Source organism: Curcuma longa, chromosome 21 (genome assembly GCF_044706935.1).
Source record: "Curcuma longa cultivar G26 ecotype Majalengka, Jawa Barat chromosome 21, ITB_CL_G26_1.1, whole genome shotgun sequence".
NCBI classification, from domain to species: domain Eukaryota; kingdom Viridiplantae; phylum Streptophyta; class Magnoliopsida; order Zingiberales; family Zingiberaceae; genus Curcuma; species Curcuma longa.
The window spans coordinates 1,127,376-1,142,865 of NC_133881.1; the positions used below are offsets into that span (position 1 = coordinate 1,127,376).

General features: G+C 39.4%; 3 protein-coding genes and 2 long non-coding RNA genes across 5 annotated transcripts; 3 read left to right on the forward strand and 2 right to left on the reverse strand.

Moving 5' to 3' along the window:
* Window positions 1-399: 399 nt before the first annotated feature.
* LOC141814286 (uncharacterized) lies at window positions 400-1,112 on the forward strand. The gene is made up of 3 exons (XR_012600476.1): window positions 400-445; window positions 814-921; window positions 1,020-1,112. It is a non-coding gene; the product is annotated as an uncharacterized LOC141814286 (long non-coding RNA).
* Window positions 1,113-1,242: 130 nt separating this feature from the next.
* LOC141814180 (uncharacterized) lies at window positions 1,243-2,131 on the forward strand. The gene is made up of 3 exons (XR_012600459.1): window positions 1,243-1,335; window positions 1,459-1,625; window positions 1,812-2,131. It is a non-coding gene; the product is annotated as an uncharacterized LOC141814180 (long non-coding RNA).
* A 729-nt stretch (window positions 2,132-2,860) lies between these two features.
* Window positions 2,861-5,720, forward strand: LOC141815418 (putative TPR repeat-containing protein At1g05150). Its single transcript, XM_074703368.1, has one exon. It carries the CDS (start codon window positions 2,985-2,987, stop codon window positions 5,502-5,504), a length of 2,520 nt encoding a protein of 839 aa, XP_074559469.1. The 5' UTR covers window positions 2,861-2,984; the 3' UTR covers window positions 5,505-5,720.
* A 2,119-nt stretch (window positions 5,721-7,839) lies between these two features.
* On the reverse strand, window positions 7,840-11,776 carry LOC141815459 (putative BOI-related E3 ubiquitin-protein ligase 2). Its single transcript, XM_074703402.1, has 4 exons — window positions 11,620-11,776; window positions 11,464-11,546; window positions 11,071-11,372; window positions 7,840-8,563 (listed from the first exon to the last, which is right to left on the reverse strand). Exons 1-4 carry the CDS (start codon window positions 11,697-11,699, stop codon window positions 8,042-8,044), a joined length of 987 nt encoding a protein of 328 aa, XP_074559503.1. The 5' UTR covers window positions 11,700-11,776; the 3' UTR covers window positions 7,840-8,041.
* Window positions 11,777-12,589: 813 nt separating this feature from the next.
* Window positions 12,590-14,746, reverse strand: LOC141815592 (transmembrane emp24 domain-containing protein p24delta3-like). Its single transcript, XM_074703545.1, has 4 exons — window positions 14,522-14,746; window positions 12,977-13,189; window positions 12,818-12,894; window positions 12,590-12,734 (listed from the first exon to the last, which is right to left on the reverse strand). The coding sequence occupies exons 1-4, from the start codon at window positions 14,744-14,746 to the stop codon at window positions 12,590-12,592; spliced, it is 660 nt and encodes a 219-aa protein (XP_074559646.1).
* Between the last annotated feature and the right edge of the window lie 744 nt (window positions 14,747-15,490).

The window sequence follows — 15,490 nt, forward strand, 5'->3', positions numbered from 1 at the left end:
GCAAAATGTGGTTTGAATTTACACAAATGCCCCTGCACGTACTCAGAATATATTCCATTTGTAGAATTTGAATCATTTCTAAAATTAGTTGGATAGTAAAAAATAAATATTTGGATTATATAAAAAAAATACTATTTTTCGAGTTTTTTTTCTAATTTAGTCCACTGGTCAGATGGAAAGCCCAGCCCAGTAAAGCCCATTAAATGCCGAATCATCATCGTCGTGATTCCATGGCGTCTCTTCTGTCCCGATCGTAATTTCTAGGGTTCGTTTTCGGGTCTCTCGGGAGCTTGTGCGGTGTACTGGAGGGAGGAAGAGAGGAAGGATGTGGCACGAGGCGCGGAGGTCGGAAAGGAAGGTCCATGACCTGATGAACGCGGCCCGCAAGCGGGCGCAGCGCGTCTACCTCGCCAAGCGTCGGGGTGATTCCCAGAAGTTGCTTCAGGTAGTCGGCGCACTCGACCTTCAATACTTGCAAAGCTAGATTAGGAACTTTTCTGTGCTGCAGCTTATTCTGATGGTCGTTCTGGTTTCCTAAAGCCAATTATAATTGGGTTCAGGGGTTGGTGGAATCTTTATTTCCTTTCATGAATTTCCTAGTGGTTGGGCGGGCAGGAGTCATTAGTAGTCGGTCAATGTAGGTTGCTTCTGAGATTGGTGATCTTGAATCAACTTACCTAAATTTATTAACTGTTTTTATATAATATCTGGCCTATTTGGAGAAACTGACTTGCGTGGGAACTTGAAGAATCCCAGTCCTGGAGGAATCTCAAATTTTTGATACAAATCACTGACTGTTGCGCATGCTTGCAGGCTGTCTGGTGGTCAAATCCTCGAAGCACTGCATGTTGATCCTGCATCTTCTTTGTCTCTTGAACAAGAAAAGAGTGCTAAAATGTTGCGACAATCATCAACGATAAGGTAGGATGTTATCTAACTTAAATGTTGTAGCAGACTGAAGATGTGGGTGATGATTTTGGCTTCAAACTTTTTTTTGTTTATTCCTTTTTCAATTACAGCGCCTCCTCGTCATCAGCAATTGCAAAACTCAGCAAAACTCCTATTGAAAGGGGATTATCAAAAACTCAACAGGGCGAGAAAAAGGAAACTCCTCGAGAACGACTCAAAAGGATAATAGTAAACAACCAATCTGTCCTGGTTTCTTGTTTGATTTTTTTTTGTTTATTCCTTTTTCTTCCAGCTCCGCGTCATCAGCAATTGCAAAACTCAGCAAAACTCCTATTGGGGGATTATCAAAAATTCAACAGGGCGATAAAACGGAAACTCCTCAAGAACGACTCAAAAGGATAATGAGTAAACAACTCAATAAACAAAGTAAGGTTTCTTCTCTCAAACATATTTCTTTCATTCTGGGATTTTCTTCAAAACATTTTACTTTCATCATTTCATGGTTAATGACTTTAATGTAATACTGAGGTTTTATCCAAATTATACAAGAACTTTGAGATGTGGCTGCTCATGGATTGGTACTGTAGTTCGGAAAGACACTGCTGCTGAAGCAGGAAAGACGACGACAGGAAAAGCTTGCTGAAGCAAGCAGGATAAGATGGTACAGTCGTCATTAGTGGTGGTAGAAGTAGAAGTTACAGCTCTTCTCCACCAAGGTACTTAATGCATTGTTGATAACTAGTTTTTTAGTATGAAATTGCATTGAGGATTCTGTATGTGTGTTTATGATGTGTTCGTTACCCTTCTTCTAACCCATTAATACCAATGAAGAACAAGTTTTACAATTTTCTCTCATTAATTCTCCTTATTTTGCTCCACCTTGTGCAGTGGTGGCGCCATAGTCGAAGCCACAGTAGAAGCAGGAGCCCAAGAAGATAATACTCAAGATCACAGTCACATTCTCGTTCTCATTCCCCACGGTAACTGGCATCTTTTTGGTAATCTATGTTAAGCAGGTCTGGACATTTGGTTCCAGGTAGAGGAGCCGAACCAGGTACTGCTGCATTTTCCTGTTAAAATAGCAAGATATATACATGGAACTCCTATCTTGCGAGCTCATCATCTGGCATCCACTCTTTGATATGGAACCCTAAACATATCTTGGATGAGAATGTTGCTTATCGTGTAGCGGATGGATAGTTTTCAAATTTGTTGTAAACGCAGAACTTATTCATGTTAACTCTTTTCAGTTTCGTAGCTTCCTCTTTAGTTATAGGCAAAAGCAAAAACAGACAGGCAAAAGCTTAGCGTGCATCCCGTGAATCTAATGGCCCAAGCGAAAACGACTAAAACAACAGGTTGGCAATGCCGTACGCGATGCCAACCTCGTATGGAGAAAATAAATAGCTAAAAGAAATAAAAGGGCTATTCTTATTTTTATTGTATTAAAATTTTCATTTAAAAATATTTAGAAAGTATTTTAAAATTATAATGTATAGAACAAAAAGTTTTTTTAATTTAAAAAAATAATAGACAGCTCGCATCATCCTGGAACAGCTTGTCCTTTCGTTTACCCTTTTTTTTTTCTTTTCGTTTTTTGCGTTTCGAATTAAATCACGCACAGATTCGTCGCCCGAAGAAAGAACCCCGTCACTGGTTATTCCAGGGGCCCACCTGTCAATCCAATACATGCGGCCTTTAACTGTGCGTCAATATTTAGGTACACTTTGTTGTTAACTCTTTAATTATAGCTGTCCTGATTCGTATCATTCCCTCTTCGCATCAATAGGTCAGTCACTCAAGACACCCGGTCATCGCGAAGAAGTCTACGCAATGAAGAAGAAGGTACGAAAGTGAGTAGTGTTTTTGGGTGCGAGAAGGATATAATGCCCAAGAAATTTCATTTTGGTAAAACGGTTAAGTTCCTTAATAATCCAAGAATTCTGGATCTCTTCCAATCCACTCCCCCCTTCTCTTCTCGTCTCTTCGCTTCTCGCTTCACGGGGAAAAGGAGGGAGCGAGGGCAGAGAGGGGGAGGGAAGGCAGCTCGAATTTGGGGGTTTTGGTGACGAGCGATGGCGGCGGCTGGCGGCGTTGGCGTCGGCGGACGGGGAACGCGGGCGGAGAAGGTGCGGCGGATCTTCGAGCGGTTCGATGTTAATGGCGACGGGGGGTTGAATCGCGAGGAGATGGCGGCGTTGGTGGTGTCTGTTAATCCCCGTGTAAAGTTCAGCGATGACCAAATCTCCGCCATCCTTGACGAGGTCTTCCGCACCTACGCGGACTTCATTGCCGCCCAGGACGTCGGCCTCACCCTGCCTGGCCTTATCCGAACCTATGACGATGGTGCCGGCGACGTTGACCGTGACTTCGACGCCCTGGGGCTGAGCTTATCGGCTGATGCGGGAGGTGAAGAGAGCGGCTCAGCTGGTGCTGCCTCTGACGCCGTTGTGGCCTCGGCATCCTCCTCCACTCCCCCTGCGGCCTCTGACATCCTCTTCGATGATGGTCTCCTGGCTTCCGCCTCCGCTCCCAAGCGCCCGCCGCCTCGCGCTGCTGCGCCTCCATGGGCGGCGTCCCCCAACCATGGCATCGCCTTTGACTCCTCGTGGATCCTCCTGGATGACCTTGAGATCCTCGTCAAGCGTCTGCGCTCCAAGCAACTCCAGAGGGCCACTACTGGGGGCGCCGGCGGCAACGATAACAACAACAATGACTCCTTCTCCGAGACTGGGTGGTCGCGGGAGATCAGCGGGCCTTCGGATTCCTCTGAGCGGCGGATCTCGTGGGACGATAATAGCCGCGATTACCTTACTTTTGTAAAGGAGGTAGCCCTCCTCCGTGGCCGTGCTGACGCCGCTCGATCCAGGGAGGAGGCTTTTGACAACCACATGGTCCTCGGCCGGGGACTCTACGAGCACCATCTCTTCCGTGAGTCTCTCATTAGCTTTCGCCGCCTCTGCGAACTCCGTCCCACTGATGCCCGCGCCCACTTTCGCGCTGGAAATGCCCTCTATGCCATCGGCCGCCACGCTGATGCCAAAGAAGAATTTTTACTGGCTTTGGAGGCCGCCGAGGCTGGGGGGACCCAATCCGCTGAAATCCTCCCTCAGATCCATGTCAACCTCGGCATCGCCATGGAAGCAGAAGGCATGATCCTGGGTGCCTGCGAGCACTACCGGGAAGCTGCTATACTTTGCCCCACCCATTTCAGGGCCCTGAAGCTTCTTGGAAGTGCACTGTTCGGTGTAGGAGAGTACCGTGCTGCCGAGAAGGCTTTGGAGGAGGCAATTTTCCTGCAGCAGGACTATGCAGATGCGCACTGTGATCTAGGTTCTGCCCTTCATGCCATGGGGGAGGACGAGAGGGCGACTCAGGAGTTCCAGAAGGCCATTGATTTGAAGCCTGGTCATGTGGATGCGCTGTATAACCTCGGAGGCCTGTTCATGGATGCAGGTCGATTTCCAAGAGCGTCGGAGATGTTCACCAGAGTTTTGAGCGTGCGGCCAAACCACTGGCGGGCACAGTTAAACAAGGCGGTAGCATTATTAGGGGTTGGGGAGTCTGATGAAGCAAAGCGGGCGCTTAAGGAAGCATTTAAAATGACACAAAGGGTTGAGGTGTATGATGCGATTGCACATCTCAAGGTTCTTCAGAAGAAGAAGAAGCCCAATGGGAGTGGCACAGAAAGTGAAAGGACATACCTTGTCATCGAGCCATCAAAATTCAAGAGGGCCGGGAGAAAGACTGTTCTAAGGCAGGATTTGGCTGTTGCGTTGGATATCAGGGCTTTCCAGAGGGTTGCAAGGCTTAATCGTTGTGATGTGGATCTCTTGAAGAAAGAGATGAATGAGACTGATGTTCCCATATCCTATTCTGGTACTGGGGAACCTGAAAAATCAATCAGGAAAGCTGCCTTGGAGGTCATTCTTCGAAGGTTACTTCAGTTCCTCAAACCCGAAACATTCCAAGGAGCTATAAAAGCAATAAACGAGAAGGTTCTCTCTGTACTTGATGCCACTGGTTCAGGGAGGGTGGATTTGGGGATGTTCTTTGCCATCCTTGCTCCTCTTTTCTCTGGTCCTACCGAGAAGCGGAAGAGGGCTGTATTTGATTCACTTCTATGGAGACCTAGCAATGAAGGTGGGGTAACCATCAGGAGGAGTGATGCAATTACCTATATAAAACTTCTACGGGCTGTTTACATCCCCTCTCATGGTGTCAGTGACATGTTGGAGGTTCATGGAGAATCAGATCCTTCAATGGTGTCATACACTGAGTTTCTTGAGATGTTCAATGATCCAGATTGGGGTTTTGGGATCTTAGACACATTGACTAAGCTTGAAGCTGGTGACCGAATACGCCATGGTCGGCGCAGCTGCTCTGTATGCCAATACCCAATAATAGGATCAAGATTCTCAGAGATAAAGCTTCATTTCAGCTTGTGCAGTCGGTGTTACAGTGAAGGGAAAGTGCCATCAAATTTCAAGCAAGAAGAATTTTTGTTTAAAGAGTATGGAAATGAATCCGAAGCTATGAAAGATATGTGTAGGTGTTTTAATATGCATTCTGCGAGCTTGCAAGTTGATGCTTAATTAGGTAAAATCTCTGTACAATCTGTAATTGAAGTTGACCTCATGTTCCTACATATTTATTACGAAGTTGTGAGCATCTACATCTGTCAACTATGGTCCTTTGTAAATTAAGTGTATTGTAGGGTAGGTATATCTTTCTTATTAGTTCATGGATACTAGTAATTCTTTGGTTATAAATGTTTGACAGTTACCAATGCAATTATTGTTTGTCATTCAGCTCCTGTCCTTCTTCAAGAATAATGTCATGTCCTAATCACAGCATAATTTTGTGTTCGTGCTTGTTCTACCTGATTGCCGACTCCACTTAGTAGGATAAGCATTAGTTGTTGTTGCTTGTTCTACCTTATCCTTTTCCAAATTCCCCACCTTTTACATTGTATTTTTATTTGTGGATCCTTATATGCACCATGATTGTCTGCAGTTTATAAATAGATCTTTAATCAATTCATAAATAATTATCCATTTGACTAAAGCTAGTACTTGCAGATTCTTACAGTGCAAGTTTCACTTTTCTTGATGGGGTGGTAAATATAGGTAATAATGTTCTCCCTCTAAATTGGGGCAGATGAGCATTGTATGAAGGCATTCATGTTTGCAATTTTCGTTAATTATTTAGCAATGCTTCAAATTTTATATGCTTTGATTGTTAAAGTAGGAAAAAATATCTAGTAATTATATAGATATGATAGAATACATATATGATAATATAGTTATTATTAGTGTTAATTTTGTGAGCTATAGGTTTACATCAAGTCAATTCCAAGTCTCTATCCTTTTATATCTGCATCTGATGAACTTACCCAATATATTTCTTTAGGTGTATGATAACATTAGAAAATTAATGTAATTTTAATAATAAGAAAAGGAGGAAGAGAATAGTTAAAATGGATGAAATGAATTAATCAAAGTGTATAACTAACTATCTTGGATATTTTTTCAATATGTTCAATGGGAATGAGATATTAATGATGTAATTAATAGCTAATCTGCAGTTGAAATAGGGAGGATTTCCTGAGATTCTATTACAATAATATTGTATGAATGAGAATGTTGATTTTGTAAGAAATGACTTACAAAAAAACCTAATATGTCAGAAATGAGAGGGGTAAATTTTATAATTAGACAAGTTAAATCTCTAAATGTGAAGTTGCAAGAGGATGAATGTAGTTGACATAATTAAAAGTGATATAAGGGATGTGATTGTTAGATTAAACTTGCATAGGGTTTAATAGATTTTTAAGATGCATCTAAACTTGTATGTGCTAAGAAGTGTTATCTAACAGGTTTGAATTGACAAATAGCAAAGGCACCTGTGTTAATTCAATTGTTGGTATAGCATTCCCCCAAGGTAGGAAGTTTGTATTCTAATACTCTTTTCGCTATGACATTCTTATCATCAATATCTGGAATCACAAAATATTGTATGTATGTCACAGCTGACAGAAGAGAATATAGATATTCCACCTAGAAAATTTCTGATTTTCTTGCCTAGAAGAAGCTGTATTCCAGTGACTTTTTTATATCAGTTTCATAATTTACCACTTATTGATCTTTAAATGCACATTTATTGGACACTCCTTTTAACTTCCTTGTGTACTAAGCATGTCTGCTGTGAGTGTCATTGATCTCTCTATATTAACTTTGTGGACTGTTCATGATCTCATTTTTTTATTCCAATATTGCTTCTGCCTTTACTTGCAAGTTAGATGATATTGATTCATGACTGAAGGTGTATCATGGCTAGGTATCTAATTAGAGTGCTATCCTGTTTGAAAATTCTTGTGTGCATAAATTAATCACCAGTTTTTGTGTGATAAAGAATATTTTGATATATTAATGTTTAAAGTATTTAGAATTTACTACAATAGTATTGTATTAGACGGATTACATAATTTGAAATGCCTTGACCAAATAATTTTGTGGTTGAACAAATTGAGTAGATTAGAGTGAAAGATTATAATAGGAAGACAAACGATGTCATATAATGAAAATAATTTAATGGGTTTGTGTTGAAATCTAACGAAAAAGTTAGTTAAAGAATAAAATTTATGCAACTAATTTATGTGGAAAAGGAACCAAACATAAAGACAGCACAAGAACGTTGAAAGGAAGAAAGAAGAGCCGTTAAAGGAATAACCATCATTCTGTTCAACGTTTACACAGGGAAAAGAAGCATAACAACAATAAAAGGTTGTAGAAACCTCTTTTCTTTTTCTTTAGGTCGAAGCAGAGGATCAGACGCCCTGCAAATTCTGATTTTTTTCGATTGGTTTGGCCACCAATTCTCAATTTAGCTGAATTGCATCAGATGACCAGTCAAAGAACACATCCGAAAAAGCATCAGAATTTTCTATCTCGAGTTTGATATGAAAGACTAAATGACGCTGTTCGACTCTAACAAGACACACCACAGTAGGATATTTAGATACAACAACAGAGCATAAAAGTCTGATTTATCGTTGTCCTTTTAATTTGGGAGATGGAGATATTCACAACTGTTGCAGACAAGGTGGGTAGCATCTCCAGGAGGCCTTTGATCACATATAGATCTCCATGCCAATCAATTTAGACGCGCGACACAACGGGCAGAAACTAAGCTTGCCTTCACATTCTTTGCAGAGGCATAGGTGCCGGCAGGGCAATAAAAGCATGCAAATGTCGTTTGTGCCGCACACCTTACACACCTTAGACTCCATATCGTTGTTCTGCTTCGACATCAATTGCAAACCCATGTCCCCGTTGCAACACGAGGCTGCATCATCTACCTCGCTATCTCCGCACCCTTCCTTTGTGTCTTTTCTCTGCGCGTATAGTTGCTCGAGATTATATTTGAGGGAATTTATCAAGCTCTCATTGTACTTTGCCCTTTGCTGCCATGTGCTTGCTTCCAGGGCCAACTGCTTCAACTGTTCCTCCAGCTCTGCGTTCCTCTTGTTTATTCCCTCCATTTCTGATTCTTTCTCTCTTACCTTCCTCCGGATCTTCTCCTCCAATGAAGCTAGCGTTTGAAATTGTTTCATCTGAAGCTTCTCCATTATTGATTTCCTCAGACGCTCACCCTGCCCATTTTGACAGGTGTACAAGTGGATTCTTATAAGTGACAGTTCTGAATGCAAAGTCAGATGATATTCCCAGTTTGGATCGAAAAAGACCATAGAATGACCAGCACAATTTTAGTGAAACTCAGAGACAAACAAAACAAGGAAACAAACTAATCATATTCATTATTCCAATTGCATCAGAGAGTAAGAGAGTTCATAGGCACAAAAAATGCATGAAGTTGTTTGGTAAATGCAACAGACAGATTTGCTTTAAAAGGATAACCTAAAAGATTATAGACTTTGCTAATATATTCAGTTTATTTGTAAGTTACACATATATAACAGAGTTTGCTCCTGCAGTATGAAATTATCTCACCAATGAAATTTTAGTTTTCCTATATGCTTGAATTGTGTAGTTAGGTTAAATTTAAAACAATTCTTAAGAAACTAAAAGTCTCAAACTGTATGAAATATAATTTATAGCAAGAAAAGAATAACAGTTAAAAGTTAAGATGGATGAGCATAACATCCATGTAAGACATTTAGATATATTGAATCTATTATTCAACAAGAACTGATATTAATGAATATATTGTTAATAAGATAAAGAATCTGTGGTCGAAATGGAAAAGGTCTATGAGTCTTAAGTGAAAAGTAATAATAAACGTTGTTGCACAACCATCTATACTTATGGACTGAAAGAAAATAACACATACAACAAGTTCTATAACAAAGATGAGAATACTGAAGCATATGTATGAAGATACTAGAAAAGATAAAGTAAAAATATATATATAACCATTTGAAAGAAATTCAGCAAATTCCAATATAAATATAAGAAATAAAAAATGTATAAATATACGAGGAGATTAAGCATAATTCTAATAGATGATAAAATGAGATAAAATACATTGAGATTGTTTTGATACGCTCAAAGATAACAAATAGCTTTTATTGTTTGAGGAGTTTGTATCTATTAGAATGGAAGCAAGAAAGTGCAAGGGGGAGAGGGAGGCTAAAGAAAATATTAATTGATGTAATGAAAAAATAATTAAGCTGAATATTATTAGTGATATAGCTTTCCATAAAGCTCAATGGAGGGAAAATATTGATTAAGCCGACCCTAAATAGTTGAGTTGATGATGCAATAACACTGGAAGATAAACTATTATAAATTACAAAATAATAAGTGAACTAGAAACAAGGATGAACAAGGAGTTTATAGTTTGCCAAGCTTGCAGAAGAAGAATCAAGGCCTGAAAGCTGATTACAATATGAATTGACAATTTCACCAATGGCCTATCATCTCTTTTTCGAGTATTGGCTTATGTTGAATTTCTTTTGGAGAGGAAAAACTGTCAAGGTGTATGCCAACACATTCAGTTTCTAAACTGCTTGGGGTATGGTCTTTCCTGTACCCACATTTTGAATGTAATACAGATGTACAATAATAGTTAGCTTTTTTTGGAAAAACAATGAGCTATATGTGAACTAACAATATGAAGTTGTGCCCTCTTTAAACTACAGAAATCATTAGCCATATAGTCTTCAACAAAGATTTAATGGTTTTTCACATTGAATGTGCCTTTGTGAAATTAAGAACCATTCCATAAACAGTTAGTAACAAAATAGTATAGTAAAAAAATAACTCTTTTTTTCTTCAAAGTTCAAAACATTATGAAACAGGCAGAAATTCAAAATCATTTCAAGGACAGTATCTCCAATCAAATCTATTGATAATTAACTTATCCTATGGGATCAGATGAAATGGTAACTGAAAGCATCCAAAATGCAATCAGAAATTAGCAGATTGTATATCAAAGCAACAACACCAATATCACCTGTTACTCCATGATTCAGAGACAAATACCGGATCAAGTAAAATCTGGTACTTACCGCCTGCCAACAAAATTATTACACAGTAGAAGATTTCCTATTTCAGACAGCAAAAGGGATTTCCCTTTCATTGAAATATCAAAAACATATCAGTCAGAGTTTGTCTCCTTCATCAGTAAAATTTGTCATAACCTCATACTAAGCTCCTCCGAGTGCTGGATTTGAAAAGATTATATGTTCATATGCTTTTCCATCAGACCAAAATGAAAGTAAAAGCCAAAATAAAAAGAAGTACTTCATAATGAATTATGACAGCAACAACTCGGTGAATTAATTAGCAACTTGAATTATTGGGTCACCTTTCAAGTTACTCAGCACAAACTTCACAAACTATGGTTTTTTATTTTAAAGAAACTATAAGTCATAAATTCTAATTGGAACAGCCAGTGAAGTATAGCGCTGAAGAAAAACATTAAGTCAATCAAGTCACGCAAAGTTGCTAGTGCAGAATCATATGGAGAGAAAAAACTTTTCCATCAACCAGGTTCTAGTGAGCAGCCAAATAGTCAAATAGATTGCTCCAAAAAAAAAAACAAAAACTCCACGAAAATATAGGAGAAAATGAATATGCACCACTGGAACCATAAATGGTTCTAAACTCATATAAGCAGGCAATGAAACATACTGACCTCGAGCTTGATGAATTGATCCATCTCTGCATCCATTCGTTGCATCTCGCGATTGATGTCCTGGTCGAAGGTCGGGAGAAGTAAAAGTTGTGACTCCCCAGACGATGCAGCAATTCTCCGATCATCAAGCGAGAGGCCTAATCCCGTGGACACAGACCCGGTATGAAGGAAATCAATGGACGATATCTGGGAGTTCTCCAGAAGATCCTGCTCCTTGATCCTCTTCCTCATGGGCTCCCAGCCGTTCGATCCTCCATCCACCACCGTCCCAGCGCCTGGGGCGAGGCCCATAACACGACCGACTGCCAAAGCAGAACCCAGAAAAGAAAGGATTTTTAACACGGGATGAACCATAATGAAACCCTAGTAATCGGAAAGAGGAAACGTGAGTACCAGCGTGATGGGTAGGATCGGCTAAGGCAGCGGGGCTGAAATCGACAGGAGCGGAGATTTGGCCATTGATCGGCACGAAATTCCTGAAATTTTCAGGTTGATCCTTGGAATTGCCGATGAGGAAGAAATAAAAGTAAAAAAGGAAAAGTGGGACACCTGAAGGGGATTCCCAGCTGCTGCTGCTGCTGCGCCGGAGGCTGCGGTTGCTGAAGGTGGTGGTGGGAGAAGAAGGCCATGAGCACGCCAAGCGATTGGGCAGGAAAAGGAAGAAGACGACGACGAGGAGAAAAATAGTGAAAGAGGAAAGAAACGATTGTTGGGGACGGGAATGAATGCGGATGACCAAAGATGTGCGGCGTTGGACAGCAAACAGGATTCGCTCGGGATAACGTGTCAAGCTGCTAGCTCACGAACCCGTTTCGGGCCGGCCCATTCCAAACGACGACCCAAAATAATTTATTTAAATTCAAAAATAAAAATAAATAAAAAATCCCTCTCTCTGTGGGCGTTTATCCATGTTCTCTCAGTCCAGCTGTCCTCAGTTAAACATGCCTTTGTTTGTTTTTTATTATATTTGCCGCGTAAATTTAAAATATAATTTATATACACTCATAAAAAAAATTCATAATATTCATATTTATTGAAAATCAAAGTATTTATACGCTGATTAATCTCGGAGATAATCTCCCTAATTCATCTATCAATAAATCTGATGAAATGCAACTTATAGATATTTAAAGGGACTTTCAAATTATTAGTTTTTATTAGGATTCAAATTTTGATCCTTTATTCTCACTAACTGTGTTCTCCTATTTTAATAATACAGGAAGGTGTGGCAGCTTATTTTCCCTGACTTCTTTCAAAATAGGCATTCAATTTATTCATCTGATTTCCTGAAATACAGAGACTTCAAGTACTAGAAACAGAACCAGATTGCCAGAGTGGTTCTAAGGAGTGATATAATGTTTACTGCCAGTTTTCCCAGGACTTGAACACCTCAGTGGTTACATGTTCCAAGGCCACATTATAGACAAAACAAAAATTAAAATTAAAATTAACAATACTGAAACCAAAAACTGAAAAAATATATATATATTTTTGACATGGAATCAAGCTTAAAGAATAATTAGATGAGCTTCTTTTTAAGAAAGAAACCTTTCAGATGCCACAACTGCAATGTAGAGGCAACAATACAAACGCCAAGGGACAACATACTGAACGTTGCAACTCGAGTGTTTGTTTTCTCACTCAGATCCCTCATGTTTGCTTCTCTGAAAGAATTTTTTTTTTTTAACTAAATCATGATTTGGTATGCAACAATAGAGATTTCATGAGTTCAAGGCGCAGAGTTTACCTCTTTCTGAGATACAACAAATTTTCATGAATCACCTCTACGGCTTCCTCTAGCTTCCTCAGCTCAAGCTCAACACCCTGGGGAAAATAAGTGGAGCTATTCAAAATGAAGTTTTACTTCAGGACAGGACATAGTAGCAGTTTATCAGTTAATTCAGACCTCAATTTTTTCTATTTTAGCAATGTTTCCCCAGTCCTTTGTAGCTATGCCGATTTTCCAGTTGATGCTAACGCTTGTTCCAGTTCTGCCACTGTGATGAGGATCAAGCCAGAAACATGCAGGATAGTTGCCCGGGTCATTGGCAGTGAACCCAAAGTGACCTGCTGTAACATTTTCCTTGTGATGAAGTATATCTCCATTCGGCGAAGTTACCTGAAATGAAAAAGGCAAATCTGTTGATATCAATGATTATCTGATTTGCAAGTAAATGAGGCTTCAAATGTTCATATGCTAGAATGGGGAAGTCCACAACATTTGCAGTATACTGAAGCTATAGACAGTATGTTATCTGAATTGATTTTTTTTTTTCATCAATCCCACTGGAGATCAACACTTGAAAATTTTTCAGTTTCTATCAATTCAGTGACTACTCTCTCCAATGCCACCGAACACACTGCAAAATTCCAGATACATGGAAAACAGTTTTGTTCAGTTTCTATTACTCTGAAGACTTGCCCAATGAGCAACTGCAAACAAGTCTTTCCATGAGTAACTGAAGGCGGAATTATAAGAATTACACGGCAATGCCACTAATAGAACTTGTAGGGAAATACCACCATTGAATCCCATATTCAATTTACTAATCAGTAGCCAATGAATCAAAAGTAAGAAATAGTTACAAATGGATAACTATCAAACACAGCTATTCGGAAGTAATGTAGGAAAACAAGAAAAATGGATAACATAAGAACTAGAAAGAGCAAGTTAGCAAAATCTGTTTCTGAACCGTCCAAGAACCAAACCTTGATCTCAAACTGGTAATTCACTCTCACCAGTTTCATGTCAGGAAGTGTAATTAATTTGAGCCTCCTTATTTTTCTGATTAAGAAAGAACAATGCAGATACGTGTAATACAGTGTCCTTCCATGAAAAACAATGTCATGATTCTTATCATATCAGATAGAGATAGTTGGACTCTTCATCTATCCTCAATGTACTCGCATCCAACATTGACACTTCAACACCAACGCACTGTCCAATTGAGAAAATGCACATCAAATTTAAGTGTTTATTTCCTAAACAATCAGTCATTGTATTAATTGTTAAATAATAATATATAATTGGCATTTCCTAACAGCTTTAACTTTCTTATGATTACCTAAAACGAATCTTGACCATGTAGATAATGAGATCCAAGTTGTGTAGATAGTTAATCGAGTTCCATAATCACGCACTGATTAGCTTCTATAGTGTCATAAAACTGTGAGAAACCTAAATGTAAAACAATCTAAGATCTCAACCTGTCGATCGTACAAACCAAATCCTATGCCGTCCTGTCTCGCTATGAGCGACTAATTCGTGTTCCATCGAGCTAATACCCTAAAAACACCCCGAGCACACGGATATTTCAGACAATGCCAGAAAGCCAAAGTAAAGGATCAAGACTGAGCGACGAACAAATTGGCTACGAGTTTAGAGGCGGCAAAATCAAAGACTTCCCACAAATAAGGGGCGATGATCAAAAGGGGGCCGAGAGGGAAGCACCTTGACGGTGACGGAGGGCGCCGTCTGCGGATCGCCCTCGTGGGCGATGGCATAGTCCGCCATGGCGACGACGCCGGCGTGGATATCCTCCGACACGCATTTCATCGTATGAGGCGGCAGGCTCAGCCACAGCGCTGCGGAGGAATGCGACCATTCGATCAGGATCAAGGCGGAGCACAGCAGCATCGCGCCGGTCGGCGGAATCGCCTCGCCTCTCGTCCTCATCTCTCTCGCGCGCTCTCCTCGCCAGCAATATTTGTTTCGACCGCACGACGCTCCTTTATCATTCTTAAATGGGCCACTCCGGAAATGCTAATCGAGCCGGGCTGATCTCACATCATTCTTAAATGGGCCAAAATTTATTGGTCTATTAATTCATTTTCAAAATGTTTGGTGATTTTTTGCATAGTGTTTATTGGACTATTAATTAATTAAATGCTAGAATAACACCTTTTAATTTAATAATTTAGATATTTAATTCTTTTAAAATAATTAATTTTAAAAATGACCAATCTAATTCACGAAAACTCCAGTACATTGTAATTAGAAATTGATAATTAATTAATTATATATATCATTTAATAGATATATTAATTAACTATTGAAAATATTTTTGTGACACCCTTACGTTGTTAATCTTGTAGATATTTAATTAAGGACGCTATCATAAAGATGTTTAGTATAGGATTGAGAATTTGAGATTGGTTCGTAATGAACTAACTTGTTTAGTAAAAACGAAGCAATTCTATCTAGATCGTGAGGAAATTAAGATAAATTGTTTGCTTCGAGCTAAAAATTAATATTAATGATGTACTAAATTGCTTCACGATCTATGCATGAAGTTGTTATTTATTTGGATGGAGATTTAAAATTGGCAAAGAACAAGGCGCAAGTCACATGGTTTTTTCTTAATTAATTAATTTTTAAAAATTATATATCCATTTATTTCAGTCTGACTTATTCTACACA